Source organism: Pelophylax lessonae, assembly GCF_965119305.1.
Source record: "Pelophylax lessonae genome assembly, chromosome: 4".
Taxonomy (NCBI): domain Eukaryota; kingdom Metazoa; phylum Chordata; class Amphibia; order Anura; family Ranidae; genus Pelophylax; species Pelophylax lessonae.
Window position 1 is genome coordinate 504,631,022 of NC_138771.1, and position 23,862 is coordinate 504,654,883.

Here is a 23,862-nt window from a genome sequence, read left to right on the forward strand (position 1 = left end):
ATAGCCAATAGACAATAGCTTAATACACAAATTACAGAGTGCAAAACTTAAGTTATGATACATGACTTACATGTGAGCCATGACTGGCCAAAACCTCTAGCTTAAATTTTATTCCACGACTCCATGAATTCAGTTTCATTGAGAGGCTGCAAACAGTTCACACGACAGTTAACGACTAAACAGAAGGGGGTGCGATTACATTTCTATTTATGCTGTCAATTACAGGCTTTACAGAAGTGGTTTTCTTTTCCAAGCACCGATATGTTGAAGTAGAGGAGAAAGCTTGAACTCTCTCTTGAGCAAGTATATCGAACATGAAGAATATATTAAAACATTTTAGAAATTTAATGGTGAACGTGTTATGTAAGCATTTTAAATATTTTGGTGGCTTCTTTCTATAATTAGCAAGAATCCCTGCTCATCTGTCAGCATCTGTTTCTGCTTCCATGGTGGTGTTGGGTTTCTCAGCCAAGTTGAGGACCTTTTTGGGTGGCAGGTTTCCTTTACGATCTTCATTCCTATCACTTTTATTCTCAGTTCTAAGATATTCACCATTGTGATACAGAGATGTCAGGGTCACCTGTGCAGCCTTCGGATTGCTCCTCAAGAAGACAGCGTTGTGTCTGGTGTTTGGAATAGGAACCTAAAAGCACAGGAAGAAAATAATTGGTTTCGCCGGGCAGTTAAAAACATGTTTGTACATGGAACTGTTGGTGTGCAAAACAGAATACAGAATACAAATCATTATCATTCATCAATTGTCAGTTAAAACACAACTGTCATGAGAGATAAGCTACAAAACCAGCCTCTCAATCTTTTTACCCTAGAAGAGCCCTTGAAATAATTTTCACGTTTCACAGAACCCCTGCAAAAAATTACCACTTAAGGACCATACATATACTGCAGCAGGGGGGCCCTTAAAGAGGAAGTAAACCCTCCTCTGCAAGTTGTACCTATAGGTAAGCCTATGATAAGGCTTACCTATAGGTACTGTAAATATCTCCTAAACATGTACAGTTTAGGAGATATTTACCTTAAATGCAGCCAGTGACATCACTGGCACATGCCCTCTGAAGGAACGGCTGCTGGTGCCGTTCCTTTAGAGCCCCGTGCCGTGATCGTCGCCTCCCGCGCGCATTTGACGTAATCGCGGCTCCAGCCAATCAGATGGCCGGATGCCGCAAACCCGGAAGACGGGTGACAGAACATGTCGCCCATGAGAGAGGTGAGCCGTCGGCACTTCGGGGCTTTGTTTTAAGGTAAGTATTTCATAATGAGCTAGTATGCGATGCATACTAGCTCATTATGTGTTTTTCTTTCAGGTTTTCTTTTTTTTTAAAATGTGGAGGTTTACAACCTCTTTAAGCATGAAATCACGTACCTGTACATGATGCTCTTCTTTGAGGCGTGCACGCGTGCTGCCGGGGCCCGCTCCCGCTGTGATTGGACACAGCAGGAGCCAATCGGCAGGTCTGGCGGACCCAATGTCTGCCGGAAACCCAGCGATCATTCCGAGAGGGGCAGAATGGCGGTCTGCCTATATAAATAAGGCAGATCATCATTCTGCTAGTAAGAAAGACAGAGATCTTGTGTTTCTGCTAAGCAGGAACATGGATCTCCGTCTTCCTTCAGTTAAACCATCCCCCACACAGTAAGAAAGCACTCCCAACTTTCCAACAGTCAGTCCTAAGGTCTGACCATACTATATACAACAATCAGAGATTACCAACTTCTGAGATCCTCAATCAGTTCAGACCAATTTTTTTAAAATTTGTGAACCCTCAAATTTCAGAATTTCTGAACTAGAAGCCCCACTGAAGTCAATAAAAATCCAAACTGGGCTCCAAAAAAATGTGTCATACGGAGCAGCACACAATGTAAAATTGTGTGAAATTGGTACCAGGTGGGGGTGCAATATATTCACCAACCATACTCTCGAAATGTCTTAAACACATTCTGTGAATTACAGAAATTGTATCGAATCTTCCAATATTTCCAACTATGTCATGCGCTTACGTCTCAGACCAAAGCTAAAGTCCCATCTCTGATAAAGACCCCACTGGTAGATATTTTTTTGTGACAGCGACAGTTAAAAAAGGCATCATTTCACAGGTATATTAAGTAGAAAAGGGTGGGAAGAGGATTTGGGTCCACTAAAGGAGGAGTTTTGGAAGCGTGTTCTAGAAGTGCAAAATGATATCATGAACCTCTACGCAGACATCGTCTCAACTATTTATCATTCACAGAGTATATCATATCACACTTTTGCTCTTTTAGTGGAGCCACAAGGATAGTTCTGACTATCCAAGGTGTCATGGAGCACCAGCAGATCTACTGCATATGCTTTAGAGGTGCTGGAAATGATTTACTGTAGATACTGGCGATCAATTATGGACACCATTAATAGAGTTTTCTAAAAGAAAATTGCTTTTGATCCCTTGGTTTCTATTTTGGGTTACTTTGATGAAGAAGTGTATTCCACTGAGATTAGGGTGCTGATCTTCTGACTTCTATTTCGTGTCCGAAAAATTATAGCCCTTAAATGGATCTTCTTTATCCTCCCACGTTGAAAGACTGGCACACCCATATTAATTCTATTGTTAGGGAACGTTTAGCATAGAAAAATCTCAAATAAGTTTGCTATACTCTAGGAGCTGCCTTTATCTCTCCCTGTTATGGTACCTTTGACTTATCTTTAGTAATACAAAGCCTTTTCCAATGCTAGTTCTTACAATACACTTTGCCTTATACAGTGTGTCCATTAAGCTGGCAATAGACAGTTTGAATCTTGGCCGGTTCAGCAGGGACTGGCCGAAATTTGAATCTTATATAGGCAGGCTGATTGTACCCAAGTAGATCCATCAATCGACTTGGGTACAACCAGCATGTCGGATTTTTGGGATGCGATTACTGCCAGCTGCTATAGGCCAGCACAGCTTTGTTCCTCTAATGACCAGATTGTAATATTATGATACCTATATGTACTCTGTGGTTAGAACTTTACAATAGCTCTTAGCTTTGGTGTGTGTTTCTGATGGGTTGGTTTTACCAATGCTTTGTAATCTAACTGGCTTTAACTTTATGTTTCTTTTGTATTCTACCTAATTCTGTGACAGTTTTTCACAAGCTGTGCCTTTCCTTTAGTCGTTCTTATAATACAATTGTACATGCTGATTGATTTATTCAGAAAAATGGTTCACTCTTAAGCCAGCCATAGATGGTTCAAAACCATGTATGGGCAGGCTGAATGTACCAAGTTGATTAATCACTTTAAGACCGGAAGGATTTGCCCTCTTAATGACCAGGCCCTGTTTTGCGATTCGGCACTGCGTTACTTTACCGGACAATTGCACGGTCGTGCGACGCTGTACCCAAATAAAATTGACGTCCTTTTTCCCCCACAAATAGAGCTTTCTTTTGGTGGTATTTGATCACCTGTGCAATTTTTATTTTTTGCGCTATATAAAAAAAAGTGCGACAATTTTGAAAAAAAAACAATATTTTTTCCCATTCTGCTATATGACATTCTCAAAAAAAAAACTTAAAAATCAAAATTGTTTAGGCAAATTTGTTTTCTACTACATATTTTTGGTAAAAAAAATCAAAATAAGCGTATTTTGATTGGTTTGCGCAAAAGTTATTCTGTCTACTAACTATGGGAAAGATTTATGTCATTTTTATCATTTTTTTACTAGTAATGGAGGCGATCTTTTTGCAGGACTGCGACATTGTGACAGACAGATCGGACCCCTAACTGACATTTTTGACACTTTTGGGGGTACCAGTGACATTACTACAGTAATCCCTGCTAAAAATATGCACTGTTACTGTAATAATGACACTGGCAGGGAAGGGATTAACAGTATAGGTGATCAAGGGGTTCAATGTGACCATAGGGGAGTGATTCTAACTGTGGGAGGGTGTGGCTTCTGAGATGACCATAGAGACACATGATAGAAGGATCACATTAGCTCTGTGATCATTTCAGGGGGAAGTTTACAACAGCCGACCGTCCTTCTCTCTCTGCGGGGAGTGATCGCGGGTGTCAGGCCTGCAATCGTAGCCACCTGACAAACGCTCGCCCCTAGCTTGCCGCGCGCGACCAACGTAGATCTACGTCGGTTTGCGCAGGAGAGCCACCCTGCCGCAGTAAATAGGCGGCAGGTGGTTGGGAAGTGGTTAATCAATCAACCAGCTTGCTATATTTTCATGCGATTATCGCTAGCCACTAGCAATAATCACTGTCTTCTTCCAGCGTAGACGGCTTTCCTCACCCAACCTGTGGTTGCAGGAAAGAAATTTGCTCTGTGTATGGCCTGCATTACACCTTTGCATTTATCAGTTGTGTCTCTAAAGCTGGGTACACATGGGTCAAATGTTGGGAAACATTTGCCGATTCAAAAAAACAAAAAAGAAAACGGGCGACATTCGGCTCATGTGAATGTCGGTCTGTCTGACAGAAGTCGGCCGTGCATGCTGGAACACCAGCAGCCGACGGACTCCCAATCAGCGCTCTCAGCCAATGGCAGAGAGCGCTGATCGAAGTGTTCTGGTGGGGGGCTGTCCAGCAGGGGAGATTGCTATACTAATTTCGCATAGTTAGTATAGCGCCCCCAACCAAAGCGGACAGTTTTTTTTTTTTTTTTCATTCAACCTGGAAAAAAAACGAATAGTGTGTACCAGGCTTTACCCATATGTAAGATTTCTCAGTCTATGACATTCTATATACCATGATTTATGGATCTTTTCACAAAGATTCCTTCCAGAGTTGTCACAGTATACTTAATGCTGTTTTGTATAATTATTGTTCCTTATCTATGGTTTTACAGTGCATCTTCTCTCTCTATTGTAATCAAAAGATATGTTCAGCAAAAAGGCAGTTTAAAAAAAAAGAAAGATAAAAAAAAATGTGGGGAATGGTTTGAGAAAGCCCCGGCAGCCCAGACTGACGAGATTATTGGGGGAAACAAACAGCCTGAGGCACTTCCTTTATATCTTTTCCAGGGATACTTAGATAGAAGGGTCGGACCTTGCAGTCAAGCTACGGAGGCTCGGGAATCAGAAGAAGCAGATAAAAGCCAAAAACAACCTTTTTACGCAGCCTTGGTCCCTTTCTCTTAGTAGGCATTTTGAAATATGAACAGTTAAAAATAACTCTGAAATTTGGATTTGGCCAAGGACACCTAAATTAAAAAATTTAATTAAAATCTAGCTTCATATAAACTTCAAAATCAACTCTGACCACAAAGCAGTGCTGTGCCTTAGCAACCCATTGTGCCTGCAGTGCACCAAAGGATGAGCCAGAGGCGTTTCTCATCACTCTGTTTTACCCAGGAAAACTAATTCAAGAACATTGCTACTGAATAGCACCTTGGAATTCTAGTCTCATGACAGGTGTGCTATAAACTATGATGGAGGATTAATTTGAACGATTCATTCTCAGCTCATATTTACCAACATTTTAAGGGCTTGCAACTAGGAATGAGCATAGTGATTAGAAATTGATTCCACTACAAAATTACAGATTATACCAAAGTAGAAACCTTCAATTTTACTCATGAAGCTATGATATTTGCTTGAAAAAAAAGTATATTTTTTGTAAAGAAGGTGTTTTGTTATTGTATTTAGGGTTAGTTCGTTTTTTTTTTGTTTTTTTTTGCCACTGGGTTTTTTCTGTAAAAAAATAAGTTAAAATGGGCTCAATTCACTAAGCGGCATTTACCGCTGTAAAATAGTGTATAGAATTTTTACCCTGACAGCAGAATGCAAACAAAAGAAGAGCTGCCATAAAAAAATGTTTAATAAAAACAGCTCGGGTCTGGTATGGCAGTAGGGCCCCTCCCCTCCCCAAATACATACAAGACCCTTATCCAAACATGTAGCCCGCCAAAGCACTTTGTCCCCATGTTCATGAGTAAAAGGGCTTCTTCCCCACAACCCTGACCCGGTGGTTGAGCTCTCCACCAAAGCAGCTTACCATTTTGAGGATATGTAACCTGGCATGGTTCGGCAGGGGGGGGGGGGGGTGAATGCTCAGATAAGAGTCTGGTATAGGTTTTAGGGGGGGCGCGCACACCATTTTTAAAAAATATTTTGGTTTGAGGTCCCCCTCAAAATCCATAACAGACCCAAAGGACCTGGTATAGATTAGGGGGAGGGCCAAGCTCTCTTTTTACATTTTTTATGCTGGCTGTTCTTTTTTTTACATTCTGCTGTCAGCAGGGAATCCCACTGACAGCAGATGAGGCATATTTGGTAAAGACGTGGCAAATGACAGTTCCTTAACAACCAGCTATTTCCTGGTTGTTAAGGATGCTGGCAGGTGCCTCCTCCTTGACAACCAGTGGAAATGAATTGAATTTGTTAACTATCACATGCCTGGACCACTAGTTATTTAACACATGCATCAGGATTCCATTTCAATGCCTAGAGAGGGGCTTCCTTTTAGTGATGTCACCCCGCATAAACCCCACTGCTCTCAGCCATTGTTTGTGGCTGGAGCCAGCAGTGCATACCAATATACACTCTGTCATTCCTAGTGTCGGGCATGACAATACAAAATATAAGTGAGATACTATTTTTAACTGAATGAATGTCAAAGGATTTAAATCTATGTGATGCATTCCTTTCTTACATGGCGATTGAGAGTTTTGAGGTACTGGTGTAACCCCTGATATGCTGAAAAGGCACATTATCAATTGATTGATATTGGTGTAAAATGATTGAAAAGTGACTGAATAATTCAGCACTTTATCTATAAGTGACCCATTTCTTGCTAAGATTTGTGGATGAGCACACAGAATCTTATGGTGGAGGACACTAGGTGTGGATTTTTCCCTTCAGAAGAAAAGAACAATACTTTATACTTTATGGTGGGGTGAACTTTAGAGAATAAAGACTTTTTCAGATTACCAGTTTTTTATGGGCATTGGGGACTTTTTTTGTGATTGATTATTTGGTGTATCCACTTCTATTTTTTTGTACTTCATTTTTTTATTATTTTCTTATGAATTGCATATATTGGACACCAAGGACTATTTTAGTATGAATTAATTTTAATATGAAATGAAGAAAGTTTTACAATATTTATTGATTGATCACACTTTGATGAATTTATAGTATTAGGGGTAAATAATGAATTAATATACATTTTTGGGTACATTTTTTAGCAATAATTTATCAGCGCAGTCACAACTTTCGTGCTACTAATATATTCCTTTGCAGGTTTTTAGTGATTGCAGCTTTTGTTATTGATCCGAAGAGATACCCATGGCACAGACTATTCTGATAGATTGACAGCAGAAGAGGAGCTAAGAACGCTGATGGGGAAAGCCCAGAAGAGGTTTGGGGCCGCTCTGTGCAATACCTTTACACAGAGCAGGTGAGTATAACATGTTTATTATTTTAATTAAATAAAAATGCCTTTAATAATGATTTAAAGACAGTTGTTCTCTTAAGGGTAAGGATTATTTTACAGAAGACGATCTGTACACTGTACACTGCTCTAGCAGCCAGTAAGCATTATAATGCTCGCAATGGCAAGTGGTCATTGGTCAGCATGGCCTCTGACCAAAGAGCATCTCTTTTGAGCCTTCTTTCGAAAAGGGTATCACAGAAAAAATAATAGATTCCGATTGGTCAGCACAGTCATATAGCCGTGCTGGCCAATGACATCCTGCAGTATGATGCTTTCAGGCACTTGGGCTCCTAGTACAGTGTAATGTGTATGGAGTTTCTTCTGCGAAAGTAAAGGCATTCCCCATTGACTCCATTCTGGCGACATTTTTCCAAATTCTCAAACAACTTTACTCCTTATCCCCCCTCAAAAAGAAATTGAGTGCCTATATTAGAAAAAAGTGTCAGCTATGATGCTTTACCGGATATTCATTTTAATGGGGCTGTTCTAACACAACGCACATTGACACTCAATATAATGCGTGTAACACACATGAGTTAACGCACCGCAAACATGTGAATAAACTAACACAACCCAACCCAAAACATTTGCTGAAATCCCTCCTCCCCATACAAGGAGGGGGAAGGTACCAGCAGTCCCTCTTTCCTATGCCATGGCACACAACTTTTACCATTAGAGAATGTTTCTTGGTACAAGCCAACAGCATAGATATATACAGTTCATATTTATCCACAGAAAATATGAATAAACCCAGGTGACGTTGATCAGCTCATCGCCCCGTAAGCGAGCCAGACATCGTCTAATCTCTGGAGATTTCACACTGCTCCCTGCTGTGTCAGGTGTTCACATAGCACATCCCTGTGTGGATGCAGATAAGCAGCTGCTACCTCTGCAGCATTGCTGATGATAGCCTTCTCACATTCGTGTTTTATTTAAAGGAAGACCGTAATATATTTTCAGTGGGCATTCTGAGTCATTCTTAAAAAGTTTACCGGAAATTCGTTTTTTAATGTGCCTTCTACAATTTTACTTGCTTGCCGTTCTAAATGCTCCTGGCTGCATTTTAATTACAGCTTTATAGATTATGGACTGTATATGAAGTAGCACAGATAACAAGCCTACTAAAAGGCTGCTGAGATAAAGTCAATTAAAAAAACAAGATTTTTCACTTAGTTTTCTCAGTCTGAAAGAGCTGCAGTTAATAGCATTTCAATAAAATAATTGTTATGTTGAAAGCAGACTTAGCATCACATATATTTTTTTCATGTATGCTAAACAAATTGTCATTGTAACACTTCCAGGCATAGGTGTGCGCAGCCTTTTGCATTAGGGTGTGCACCCCAAATGTATTAAAACATGGACGTTATAATGAACAGATTTTTAATTATTCGGCCTTATTACTATTTTTGTATAATTCTAGAAATTATTTGTACTGGTACTATGAAAAAGTACGGCTTTCATCATGAAACGTGTTCTTTTTTTTTTTTTTTGGTGTAAAATTGAAAAATTTTCAATAAAAAATTATCTGGAAAAAAAAAACATATACAGTATTAGTAGGGCAGTGCATGGTATCAGTAGAGCAGTGGACATTTCAGTAGGGCAGAGGTTGGTGTCACTAGAGCAGTGGACTTGTCAGTAGGGCAGAGGTTGGTGTCAGTAGGGCAGAGGTTGGTGTCAGTAGAGCAGTGGACTTGTCAGTAGGGCAGAGGTTGGTGTCAGTAGGGCAGAGGTTGGTGTCAGTAGAGCAGTGGACTTGTCAGTAGGGCAGAGGTTGGTGTCAGTAGAGCAGTGGACTTGTCAGTAGGGCAGAGGTTGGTGTCAGTAGAGCAGTGGACTTGTCAGTAGGGCAGAGGTTGGTATCAGTAGAGCAGTGGACTTGTCAGTAGGGCAGAGGTTGGTGTCAGTAGAGCAGTGGACTTGTCAGTAGGGCAGAGGTTGGTATCAGTAGAGCAGTGGACTTGTCAGTAGGGCAGAGGTTGGTGTCAGTAGAGCAGTGGACTTGTCAGTAGGGCAGAGGTTGATGTCAGTAGAGCTGTGGACTTGTCAGTAGGGCAGAGGTTGATGTCAGTAGAGCTGTGGACTTGTCAGTAGGGCAGAGGTTGATGTCAGTAGAGCAGTGAACTTGTCAGTAGGGCAGAGGTTGGTGTCAGTAGAGCAGTGAACTTGTCAGTAGAGCAGAGGTTGGTGTCAGTAGAGCAGTGGACTTGTCAGTAGGGCAGAGGTTGGTGTCAGTAGGGAGGTGGACACTGCCAGTAGTTTTTATTTTTTATTATTTTATTTTCTAAATTATTTTTTAAAATGTCTTTTTTTTTTGTTTAGGAACCCCATTGGGGGGGCTTTGGTAAAATATCAGCAGGGGGAATTTGCGCCACAAGGGATGATTAGAGTGTGCCAAGGCACACACCCTGGGCACGCCTATGCTTCCAGGTATTTAATACCGGTCATCAAGATCACATTACTCCTTCTGACATGGTCTTCATCTGCTTATCTCTTCAGAAGGATGGTGTTTGCTTTGATCAGGCAACATTTGGAGTCACCATTTACTTCCCAGAATGAGATGCTGGCTCAGAGATGACACAATCATGAAAATCCTGGTGCCTGTGCAGTTCTTGGCTATGTTACAATTGTCTGACACAGATCAGCTCCTGCTATAGTCTCTCACCTTTTGATTTGCCGCAAAGTTACAATGATGCAGTTTTTATCACTGGGGCAGAGGAGACTTCCTTCTGCATGCAGAAGGCTGATGACATCATCTCACCCTAGGCAAAGTCACTGGACTGGAGCTCAGGGAAAGCTTTTTATTGATAAAAGGTGGAGCTTTAATGCAAGTTTATACTGTTGCTATGTACAGTGGGTACGAAAAGTATTCAGACCCCCTTATATTTTTCACTCTTTGTTATATTGCAGCCATTTGCTAAAATCATTTAAGTTCATTCTTCTTCCTCATGAATGTACACATAGCACCCCATACTGACAGAAAAACACAGAATTGTTGACATTGTTGCAGATTTATTAAAAAAGAAAAACTGAAATATCATATGGTCCTAAGTATTCAGACCCTTTGCTGTGACACTCATATATTTAACTCAGGTGCTTTCCATTTCTTCTGATCATCCTTGAGATGGTTCTACACCTTCATTTGAGTCCAGCTGTGTTTGATTATACTGATTGGACTTGATTAGGAAAGCCACACACCTGTCTATATAAGACCTTCCAGATCACAATGCATGTCAGAGCAAATGAGAATTATGAGGTCAAAGGAACTGCCTGAAGAGCTCAGAGACAGAATTGTGGCAAGGCACAGATCTGGCCAAGGTTACAAAAAGATTTCTGCTGCACTTAAGGTTCCTAAGAGCACAGTGGCCTCCATAATCCTCAAATGGAAGACGTTTGGGACGACCAGAACCCTTCCTAGAGCTGGCCGTCCGGCCAAACTGAGCTATCGGGGGAGAAGAGCCTTGGTGAGAGAGGTAAAGAAGAGCCCAAAGATCACTGTGGCTGAGCTCCAGAGATGCAGTCAGGACATGGGAGAAAGTTGTAGAAAGTCAACCATCACTGCAGCCCTCCACCAGTCGGGGCTTTATGGCAGAGTGGCCCGACGGAAGCCTCTCCTCAGTGTAAGACACATGATAGCCTGCATGGAGTTTGCTAAAAAACACCTGAAGGACTCCAAGATGGTGAGAAATAAGATTCTCTGGTCTGATGAGACCAAAATAGAACTTTTTGGCCTTAATTCTAAGCGGTATGTGTGGAGAAAACCAGGCACTGCTTATCACCTGTCCAATACAGTCCCAACAGTGAAGCATGGTGGTGGCAGCATCATGCTGTGGGGGTGTTTTTCAGCTGCAGGGACAGGACGACTGGTTGCAATCAAGGGAAAGATGAATGCGGCCAAGTACAGGGATATCCTGGACAAAAACCTTCTCCAGAGTGCTCTGGACCTCAGACTGGGCCAAAGGTTTACCTTTCAACAAGACAATGACCCTAAGCACACAGCTAAAATAACGAAGGAGTGGCTTCACAACAACTCTGTGACTGTTCTTGAACGGCCCAGCCAGAGCCCTGACTTAAACCCAATTGAGCATCTCTGGAGAGACCTAAAAATGGCTGTCCACCAACGTTTACCATCCAACCTGACAGAACTGGAGAGGATCTGCAAGGAGGAATGGCAGAGGATCCCCAAATCCAGGTGTGAAAGACTTGTTGTATCTTTCCCAAAAAGACTCCTGGCTGTATTAGATCAAAAGGGGGCTTCTACTAAATACTGAGCAAAGGGTCTGAATACTTAGGACCATGTGATATTTCAGTTTTTCTTTTTTAATAAATCTGCAACAATGTCAACAATTCTGTGTTTTTCTGTCAGTATGGGGTGCTATGTGTACATTCATGAGGAAGAAGAATGAACCTAAATTATTTTAGCAATTGGCTGCAATATAACAAAGAGTGAAAAATTTAAGGGGGTCTGAATACTTTTCGTACCCACTGTATTGTGACATGTTAGAAATTAATTCACACAGACTTGTAAGGTAGTGAAAGGTCCATTTTAACAAGCTTCAAACAAGCCCCTAAAGTAGGAATGCCAAACTCAAGTAAAACAAGTTAAAATAAATGAAAATAAAGTGTTTGTTATCCCAACATATTCCCAAATATTCCTGATATGTGCCTGCTGTGCTAAGTACTTGTATGAAAAAGTATCCCATTCTCTCTGTATTGCTTGCTTTGTGTGAAGTTCCTGGTGTTTCCTATTAACAGCTGATCACACTAAGCATGAGAACTCAGTGGACAGCAGTTTTCTAGAGCTATGCTGGGAACTCAGCCTGCTCTCCTCCAATGATCAGACTTGTATTGGCACGCCCCCCCCCCCCCCCCCCACACACACACAGCCATTCACTGGGAAGATTGGTATACTGTCGCTTCTCCTCCCCCAGCTCTAATGCAGCTGAGGGAACAGAGGGAATGTGATCACTTATAAAAAATGGGAGAAAAAAAGATATTTATAATGTTATTTTATCAATACACAAATGTTATATTTTAAACTGAATAGGTTGGTTTACAAAGTGATCATTTACAATCACTTTAAACTTAAGAAGATGTATTATATCTACAAAGGGCAACACATCCTTAAAGTGATTGCAAAGGCTTGTGTTTTTTTTGTTTTTTTTTAAATAACAAACATGTTATACTTACCTGCCCTGTGAAGTGGTTTTGCACAGAGCAGCCAGGTTCCCCTCTTCTCGGGTTCCTCTTCGCTGCTCCTGGCCTCTCCCTCCTGTTGAGTGCCCCCAGAGCAAGCAGCTTGCTCTGGGGGCACCCAAGCCAAGCCACAGCTCCATGTGTCCATTCAGGCATGGAGCTGCCGTTCGCCCCCCGTCCCCTCTCTCTCCTTATTGGGCAACTGACTTTGATTGACAGCAATGGGAGCTAATGGCGCCGCTGCTATGTCTCGGCCATTCAGGAGGGAGAGTCCTGGACAGCCGAGGGAGGCTTAGGTAAGTATTAGGGGGTGCTGGGGCGGCTGTTACACAGAGAAGGATTTTTATCTTAATGCATAGAATGAATTAGGATAAAAAACCTTCTGCCTTCACAACTCCTTTAACCTCCCTGGCGGTATGATTATGTCTGGAATGACATACCAAAAGCGGTACAATTCTTTTCATGGAAATTTGGCGTTATGTATTATAGGCCTACAATTCTTAGTAATTACTGACTTAAACCTGACCAAAACAAGACTCTAGTAGACATCCCAGATGGGATAAATTTGAAACACAAACGCATGAATTATAATCAAATCAATAATATTATTTTATTATTTAATATATAATATATATAATAAAATTATATTATTGATTAGATTATAATTCATGCATTATATATTATATATAGATATATGTGTGTGTGTGTATATATATATATATATATATATATATATATATATATATATACACACACACACATATATATATATATATAATATATAACGCATGAATTATAATTGAATCAATAATTATATATATATATATATATATATATATATATATATATATATATATATGTGTGTGTGCATATTATATATATATATATATATATATATATATATACGCATATATATATATATATATATATATATATATATATATATAATATATAACGCATGAATTATAATTGAATCAATAATATAATTTTATATATATATATATATGTGTGTGTGTGCATATTATATATATATATATATATATATATATATATATATATATATATATATATATATACGCATATATATATATATATATATATATATATATATATGCATGCATATATATATGTATATATATATATATATGCATATATATATATATATATATATATATATATATATATATATATATATATATATATATATATATATATACATATATATATATATATATATATATATATATATATATATATATATATATATATATATATATATATATATATATATGCATATATATATATATAATATAAAGTGTGTTTTGTGCAACGTTTTGTTTTTTTTTTTTTGAATTTCCCTCCCTAGTTCCGCTCCCATGCAGCATTGCTGCTGCAGGGAACGGAACTAGGAAGTGATCGTACCGACGGAGGGACGGAGGAGCGGCGGGACTCTCGGCTGGCGGTCGCAGCAATGAGAGATCATCGCTGGATCGCCAGGATAAGGTAAGAGAAGCTCTGCTGCGCTCTCTGCAATCCACCCCGAGCGTGACTCGGGGTTACCGATCCTGCAATGAAAAATCAACCCCGAGTCACGCTCGGGATTACCGCTAAGGTGGTTAAGGGCTCATGGACTGAATGAAGTATTTACAGACATATGGGTGTACAGATTAAAAGTAGTTTTAGAAAAATACACCTATACGCATGCACCTGTACATGCAAGTACTGACATTTATACCTATATATCCATGTACAACATATTTTGTTATTCATTCCTATGGGCAGAATTACACAGCAGCTGGGGCTTCCAGGCACCACAAAAGAAGATAATATGCCTTTAAATAGAGTGCATGCCTGAACAAAGATGGTGCTGTCCTTTTGGAAAGAAAAGCAGATGAAGGCATTGTGAATGGAGCAATGAGAAGTAATAATTACCTAGAAGTGTTACACTGACACATTACTCAGTATGCATGTACTTAACATGAAAACAAAATCTGCCACCAGATCCACTTTAAATGCTTTAAAAATGCCTGCTGATCTTTGATGTTCTCAAGCTAGTGTTTAGAAGCTAATATTAAACAGTTTCCATGTGTATGAGGCCTAAGTGACATTACATTTTCAAACCATCTCACTCCATATAGCTGCAAAAATAAAATAGATTTACTAAGGGGGGTTGAGATGGATAATATGGAACATGGAGCTTAACAGTAGGGGAGGCATCATTATCACCCATTTCATTTAATTACCTAATGAATAAGAGCATTTCCTCTCTTTTCCGCTCTCCTTCTTTGCAGCATGTTTAATGCAAAATGTCAGGTGCACTTTAAATAGACTTCATTGCAGAAAAGTCAAAATGAGTCATTGTTCTGTTGACGCCACCGTCGCCCATGACTGAATGAATCGCGCATTACCATATGGGCCCCAGAGTAAATACAGACAGGTGCTATAGTTATGTAAGTTAATAAGTGAGACAAATGATCTGATTAAACATGCAGGAATTCTGGCTAACGTCTGCTCATCACAAATTGCTGACATTACTTCCGGAGAGAGGGAGCTGGTTACTGGATGTGTCTCAAATTCAATTTCTTCTAAATATTTGAGTGATAGACGTAGACTTTTGGGAACACTCGCAGAGACTGAAAACTAGCCAATTTCTGTTTTCTGTATATTTTTTTGCAAGGGGTGTTTTTTTTTTTTTCCTGATGTTTTATGTGTAGAGTTATCTACTCTTATTGCTGTGCTGTAAGATAATTTTTATCTGCGTAGTTTAAAATGGATAGGTAATTGGCATTTTTTTCTGCTTGTTGTATGGCACCCATGGACATGAACTTTTAGGCAGGGTTCACACCAGAGGCGGCTGGTGCTCAAAATTTTGGGGGAGGCGCAAACAGAAAAATTTAATAGGCATTGCTTTGCGGCAAAAAAATAGCAATTTTCATTCGCTATTGTCACACAATGGGTAGAGTCGGGGCGCACTGCTCTGCGCCCCGGGACCACCCTTTGCGTCACCCTATTAGAGCCTCTGGCTCTAATCAGGTGATGCAAAAAAAAGAAAAGCCCCATCGAACTCCATGCATCCTGCATGCAGATTAGGGGGCCGGATGCATGGATAGGGGGGGCGGCACCCCTGCGCCCTCAACACACCGGCTGCCACTGGTTCACACTTATGCGCATCCAATTAGCATGACAGGAGAGTGTGACTGCCTCCCAATGGTTTACACACCTCCGGGGTGGTAATGGTCTGCACTGGAAAAGAGTCCTGTGTGTCTTCTGGTTCATTTTAGGTGCGAATTCATGCATTTTTTATAATAATGAAAACTATTAATGCAAAAAAAAAAAGAATTGGCTAATTATTTAAGAGTCAAAGACTACCTCTCTGTTCTCATCTGAATAAAACAAATGAATCTGAATTAATACATATTCATTCATTATGTTTTTAAGTTGAATTAATTTCCCCATTCCCAACTAACTTTGTTTGTTGGGCCATGCAGAAACAAATTAAAGGAATGGTCTCAACCACAATGCAAAAAGCATCTTATTAGAATATTCACACAATGCTCAGTAGAACAAAAACAAATGGATCCAAACCAATTCGGATCATTCATTATGTTGTTACGTTGTTTTGGATGCTTCAAACATTAACAAAAGGCCCAAACTATCCCATCACGTCATCCAAATTTAACACATGAATAAGAATGAATTTGTTGTTTATATAATCATTTATTTTAGATTACTTGAAATTTGTTACTATTGTGATTCAGAGATTTTGATACAAAATTTCATCTGAATTTCAATTTGTAACTAAAAGAATTGCATGTCTATTCATTATTATTCATTAGCCTAATTCTAGAAGTCCTTTGGATGATCTACAACCAAGCTGTGTTTTATGTAAAGTAGATATTTTGGAAAATGTTTGTCTGCCCATAATCCTGGCTTACTTTGTATTAGAATAAAAAATCATCTTGTAGATATATCAAGGAGTAGGTTATTTTTTTGTAAGACACTTCCATTGCAAAAATTGCATTTGCAATATTTTTAGGTATTGGGGGTTAGGAGCTATGTTAGGGTTAGTGATTGGGGTTTGGTTGAGGCTTACAGGTTCAGTTGAGGGTTCCAGCTTTTGGTAGGGTTAAGGTTAACAATAGAGATAAGTGAACTCCTTAAAAAGTTTGCTCAGTTGTGCTGCTCAACATCTAAAGGAAATGTGAAAACCTCAGAAATCCCTGAACCAGAAGTCTGATTATTCAATCAGATGTGGTTCGGCCAAACCTACCTCTAAAATTGACCTTTTTTTACCTAGAAGCAACATTTAAGTAGAAAGAAATTTGAACCGGGCTCCAAAAAGTGTGTATTGCAGAGCAGCAAATAATGCAGAAATGTGCAGAATGTATTTGGTAGCTCCTGGCAGCCCTGCCTAATAAGATGATGTGGCCAAAAACATCCCGAGCTACTGGAAGTTCTATCAAGCATACCCAGATAGATGGGTCGGATCTAGTGGTGTTGCAGTCAAGGTAAAAGGTTACTAGACAACAGCAGAAGCAGAAATAATATATAAACTGTATAAGACATAAGGCAGAAGTGACCTTATTTTTTTCTCTCTTACAGAAATCTTTGGGAATCAAAACTGCCATAAGTAACACTGTAATTCATTAAATTCAGTCAGAATCTGACTTCAGAATTTTAGGATCAACTCTCATTTACATGTTTTTTTTTTTGGGGGGGGGGGGGGGGGGTTGGGTTGTGATTAGGGGGTTTGTTTTATTACTGAGTATTGTGTTGGGTTAGGGTTGACAGTTGAAGGGTTAAAGTTTAAAGGTTGGTTTGAAGGTTGAGGAAAGGGTTGAAGTTGACAGCTGATGGTTCGGATAAGTGGTTACTGTGAAGGGAGTCACTTTGGTTGGGTAATCCAGCTTACCTTAGAGAGGTTGGGAAATCCCTGTCTCATCTCCCCAGGTCCCTCTTATGTGTAGGTCACCCTGTGTCTATTAGGGGCACAGGGTGGCCGAGAAAATGATGGACAACTACTTAATGGACACTGAGAATATGGTTTGGATTACTGCAAATGGGACAGTAATATTTTTTCCACATTATCCCTGAAGAAATCTATGATACATTAATTCCACTGTATCAGAGTGATCATGGAACACTGTATGAGCTTTGCCATATAGCCTGTTGTAGACCATTGTAATGAAGTCTGTGACTCCTGAATAATCAAAGCATTGCTTAGATGTGGATTACATGGTTAATTGTAAATTGGAACACCTATTGTCTCTGCTAGCAAACCCTTGTGGGAAGTGTTTATACTTGTAAAAATGTGTCCTTTGTATTTACTGTTGTAGGGGCCAAATAGTCTAGTCATCCAGGCTTGGTTAAGTGATTAGTTAATTAGCGCTTGTTAATTATGTTTCTGATTACAGTTTGTATTGTTAAGGTAATATGATCAGGAGGAAGGGATGCCATCCTGTGTGGTATATATTAGAGATCGACCGATTATCGGCATCACCGATATATCGAGGGCCGATATGCACTTTCCCCGATATATCGGAATCGGCCTTTTGATTTACCGATATTTTTGTGACGTCATTCCGTATGTTGCGCGCACACGCTCTGCCTTCTAACACCGCCTCCCACGCCTGCGCGGCCTGTACGTGACGCCATTTCACCGCACACACTGCACTTAAGACTGCCTCCCACCGCCTTGTGTTACAGCCAGCTGCAGTCTGGTCCGGTTTACGCTGCCAGCCATCCATCCACCCACAGGCCCTGGCCTCAGCCACCCACCACAACAGGGTGCTAGCTAAAGTGAGCAAGCAACCAGCCACCCAGATGACACCAAGCCAGCCCCCCGCAGCCACCCACCACCGTGACCAGTGTTCCAGCAATCCAGCAGCTACCCACCACAACAGGCCAGGGTGAGTGAGTGACTCCAAGCCAGCCACCCACACAACAGGGTGACCCCAAGCCAGCCTCCCACCACAGAGTTCCTGCAAACCAGCCACCCACCAGAATGTTCCAGCAAGCCAGCCACCCACCACAGTGTTCCTGCAAGCCAGCCACCCATACACAGGGTGACACCAAGCAAGCCAACCAGGCACCACAGAGACTGTTCTTGCAAGCCAACCACCCACCACAGTGTTCCTGCAAGCCAGCCACCCACCACAGTGTTCCTGCAAGCCAGCCACCCATAACAGGGTGACGCCAGCCAGCCACCACAGTGTTCCGGCAAGCTACCCACCACAACAGGCCAGGGTGAGTGAGTGACACCAAGCCAGCCACCCACACAACAGGGTGACCCCAAGCCAGCCTCCCACCACAGAGTTCCTGCAAACCAGCCACCCGCCACAGTGTTCCAGCAAGCCAGCCACCCACCACAGTGTTCCTGCAAGCCAGCCACCCATAACAGGGTGACACCAAGCAAGCCAACCAGACACCACAGAGACTGTTCTTGCAAGCCAGCCACCCACCACAGTGTTCCTGCAAGCCAGCCACCCACCACAGTGTTCCTGCAGGCCAGCCACCCATAACAGGGTGACACGAAGCCAGCCACCCACCACAGTGTTCCTGCAAGCCAGCCACCCATAACAGGGTGACAGCAAGCCATTCAACCAGCCACCACAGACTGTTCCTGAAAGCCAGCCACCAATAACAAGGTGACACTAGTCACCAAGCCACCCATCCATAACAGGGTGACACCACCAAGCCAGCCAACCAGCCACCACACCACAGACTGTTCCTGAAAGCCAGCCACCCATAACAGGGTGACACCAAGCCAGCCAGCCAGCCAGTGCCACCACAGTGTTCCTGCAAGCCAGCCACCCAGAACAGGGTGACGCCAGCCAGCCACCACAGTGTTCCGGCAAGCAAGCCACCCACAACAGGGTGACACCAAGCCAGCCACACTGCCAGGCGTCAGCCACCAACCCAAAACAGGGTGCCAGCATCAGCAGCAACTTCAGCTTCAGCAAGCCATTTTGTGTCTTTCAAGTTTAAATGTAGATGGATGAGGAGAGAAAGAGTAAAAGTGTTGTCTGGGACTAATTCTCGTCTCAACCTTCTCCAGGAAAAGCAGCAGTGTGCAACACATGTACAAACAACATAAGCATGGGATCAGTAACTGCATAAAACAAAAATACCTCAAATCTTTGGGCCCATCTAAGAGTTCATCATATTGAATTTTATCATGCAGCACAGAAAAAACAAAATGAATATCAATGTGATTTTGAAATACCTCCTCCACTATTCCAGGCAACAATAACAGATATGTTTGTGAAAAAAAAACATATGTCACTGTCTAGATTCAGATGGAAGATCCCAACCCTCTTGCGGAGGGTTCAATTTCTTCTGAATCTGCAACGATGAGCCTGGATGATGAGCTTCATTTCTATTTGAAAGAAGCCGTAATTGACAGAAGAAGTCATCCTCTTCAGTGGTGGAGAGAAAATGAGGCACGCTACAAAAGACTTGCTTCCCATGCTAGAAGATACCTCTCTCTCTCTGCTCCTCTGTCCTCCACTTCTGAGCATGTTTACAAAGTTGCAGCATTGTTTGAACAAAACAGAAGACCTTTAACAGGTGACCATGGACTTGCTGAAATGTTCCGCTTTCTGCATTATTATATATTATAATATTGTTCTACTTTACTGGGACTCCAATCCACTGTCTAGCTGTTGCCTACCTTTTTTTCCTAGCAGTTTTGCACTCACTGCTGTAGTTGCAGTGAGTGCCCTACTGCTAAGAGTCCAGTCCAATCCACTGTCTAGCTGTTGCCTAGCTTTTTTCTAGCAGTTTTGCACTGACTGCTGTAGTTGCAGTTAGTGCCCTACTGCAGAGGTAGTCCACTGACTCCAATCCAATCTACTGTCTAGCTGTTGTCTAGCTTTTTTCTAGCAGTTTTGCACTGACTGCTGTAGTTGCAGTGAGTGCCCTTCTGCAGAGGGTAGTCCTCCACTGACTCCAGCCCAGTCCAATCCACTGTGACATTGTGTAGCTGTTGCCTTGCTCTTTTTCTAGCAGTTTTGCACTTACTGCTGTAGTTGCAGTGAGTGCCCTACTGCAGAAGTAGTCCACTGACTCCAATCCACTATCTAGCTGTTGCCTATCTTTTTTATAGCAGTTTTGCACTGAATGCTGTAATTGCAGTGAGTGCCCTACTGCTAAGAGTCCAATCCAATCCACTGTCTAGCTGTTGCCTAGCTTTTTTCTAGCAGTTTTGCACTGACTGAACTGCATTAGTTGCAGTCAGTGCCTTACTGCAGAGGGTAGTCCTCCACTGACTCCAGTCCAGTCTAATCCACCGTGACATTGTGTAGCTGTTGCCTTGCTCTTTTTCTAGCAGTTTTGCACTGACTGCACTGCATTAGTTGCAGTCAGTGCCTTACTGCAGAGGGTAGTCCTCCACTGCCTCCAGTCCAGTCCAATCCACTATGACATTGTGTAGCTGTTGCCTTGCTCTTTTTCTAGCAGTTTTGCACTGACTTCAATGCATTAGTTGCAGTCAGTGCCTTACTGCAGAGGGTAGTCCTCCACTGACTCCAGTGCAATCCACTGTGACATTGTGTAGCTGTTGCCTTGCTCTTTTTCTAGCAGTTTTACACTTACTGCTGTTGTTGCAGTGAGTGCCCTACTGCAGAAGTAGTCCACTGACTCCAATCCAATCCACTATCTAGCTGTTGCCTATCTTTTTTATAGCAGTTTTGCACTGAATGATGTAATTGAAGTGAGTGCCCTACTGCTAAGAGTCCAATCCAATCCACTGTCTAGCTGTTGCCTAGCTTTTTTCTAGCAGTTTTGCACTGACTGAACTGCATTAGTTGCAGTCAGTGCCTTACTGCAGAGGGTAGTCCTCCACTGACTCCAGTCCAGTCCAATCCACTGGGACATTGTGTAGCTGTTGCCTTGCTCTTTTTCTAGCAGTTTTGCAATGACTGCCCTGCATTTGCAGTCAGTGCCTTACTGCAGAGGATAGTCATCCACTGACTCCAGTCCAGTCCAATCCACTGTGACATTGTGTAGCTGTTGGTGTGCTCTTTTTCTAGCTGTTTTGCACTACAGTAACATATTGCAGTGTGTTAGTGATATTATGATAAAATCTTTATGTTTATGATAAAAGTGCTGCAGTAGTGGACTCACACACTGCAATATGTTACTGCAGTGCAGTAAGTTTTATGCATTAATGCACAATCAGGATGTGAAATGCAAAGCAAATGTCCCTGGAATTGAAGTTTTTATGCAGTTAAGGTGTGAAAAACGAGCACTTAATGTTAAAAATGTTAATAAATAAAGATTAACATGTTTATTAAAAGATTTCTGTCAATTTTTGTGTTTTTTTGGGTAATTTTTACATGTGTGAAAATATCGGCCAATATCAGCCCATACCGATATGCGATCGGCAAAATATCGGTATCGCTATCGGCAACGAAAAAAACGATATCGGTCGATCACTAGTATATATTCTGTGTGAGTTTATTCAATAAACAGTTCCAGATTTGCTGCTAAAATGACTTCTGCCTAGTTCTTGGTTGCAAAATGTGGCTATAATATCTGATATCTATGTTCATGACTGGAGGAAGCGGTATACTGACGGAAGCACTCAAGCGCAGTGGGGTTCGGTTCAGTCACAGTTACGATGAAGATTTTGATATAAGATTTAGAGGTTAAATTGAGGATTATAATTTATGCAAAAGCTATGGTAATACAATAGGCTTAATAAAAATGGCAACCGCTCATATTATTTTATAACTAGATTCTCAGTGTAAGGTGCACATTGAAGGGCTTTGCACAGAATAAACACATTACAAAAAATTCCTAGCACATTCACCAACTAGCAAGCAACTTGCTGTGGGGGCACCCAAGCAGGCGCTCCCGAGACGGTGCCCTGTGTGTCCATTCACACATGGAGCCGCTGCTCAGTCCTGCCCCCTCTGTCTCGCTGGCTGTGATTGACAGCGGCAGGAGCCAATGGCTTTTGCTGCTGCAAAAAGACAATCAGGAGTATGAGTCCTTAGAGAGACAAGGCTCTCGTGGACATCACTGGATTGAGAGGGGGAACATGTAAGTATTTGGGGAGGGGGGCAGCTTCTGCACACAGAAGGTTTTTTACCTTCATACATAGAAGGTAAAAAAAAACCTGTGTCTTTACAATGAATTTAAGGTAGGATTAGTGTTGACAGTTGGTAGTGAGAGTGAGTTTAGGGGGTAGTAGTTGAAGTTATAATTTGAGTTAAGGTTCAGTGTAAGGGATTTTGTTACACAGTTTTTCCAATATGCTGAAATGTGTATTTGTGATGCATTTTAATGTCAGAAATGCTCAATATCTCCTTCTAGAAGTATCCCTAGGTGTCTTGATCTATGTCTCATTAAGTTGTAGAGTATGTTTATGGCTATATTTAATGTGAAAAAACTGTACTCACATTTGTCTCTTCAGATGCCATTTGTAAATTGCTAGATGTAGGTGAGTTTTGAGAAAACATATGAGATTCTGTCTTATTCCTGCAATAGAAACAACATTTAAAAAATTACTTATCTGTAGTAACACTATCCAAACATTTTTTTTACATAATTTCCCCCTGTGTGGTGTTACTATGTGGCAGTTCAACCATTTTTCAAGAAGGATAATTCAGAAATGGATTGGTTTTGTCCTCATTCATCTTGTAGGACATATGTGTCAAATGAGTCTCTATTGCCATATAAATAAACTTAGAGTTAGACTGACCACATATGCCTAATAATACAATTTCCTTTACATTTAATGACTGTGTAGTAAGGAAAAACAAACTGTTGGACAGCGCTCAATGAACTGGGTAATCAAGTGGGAGAACCATGAGAGTCAATCATGCCATGAAGACTAATGTTTATTTCCTCAGTGAACAAAGATAATGAGTTAAAAAGATAAAAAAAGCCAATGATACCACACCGTTTCCCATGGGTGTTGAGGGCTTAACACCATCCAGAAGACCAGCTCATGGAGCATGGCGGGGCGCCAGTGTCCATGCTGTGGAAGATAGAAGCCTGGTCCTGGGGGGATCCCTGGTAGTCTGGGACAAGGGAGAACAGGCGTGCATTGGAGGTGTAACTCCCAGGCGTGAGCCGACCGGGGAAGAAGGCTAAGGGATCATGTGTCACTACCTGTGGAGATATCACGGCCAGTCGCTGTGGGGTGGTGTAAGCTGACCGGGAAGCTGAGCCAAGAAATCAGCACACCTGAATAACTCCGCTTTAACAACAGAAAATGAAGAAAGAGAGATGGATGCTCACAA

At 41.3% G+C, this 23,862-nt stretch overlaps 1 protein-coding gene across 2 annotated transcripts in view; it reads right to left on the reverse strand.

The window, feature by feature from the left end:
* Nucleotides 1-328: 328 nt before the first annotated feature.
* The window catches only part of LOC309554155 (uncharacterized protein), a 145,867-nt gene continuing 122,333 nt past the window's right edge, over nucleotides 329-23,862 (reverse strand). For both annotated transcript variants that reach the window (XM_082255758.1, XM_082255759.1), the window contains exons 8-9: nucleotides 23,017-23,095; nucleotides 329-643 (exon numbers count right to left, since the gene is read on the reverse strand). In XM_082255758.1, the coding sequence (XP_082111884.1) occupies nucleotides 419-643; nucleotides 23,017-23,095 (304 nt within the window). In that variant the 3' untranslated portion in view covers nucleotides 329-418. The remainder of the gene's footprint in view (nucleotides 644-23,016; nucleotides 23,096-23,862) is intronic.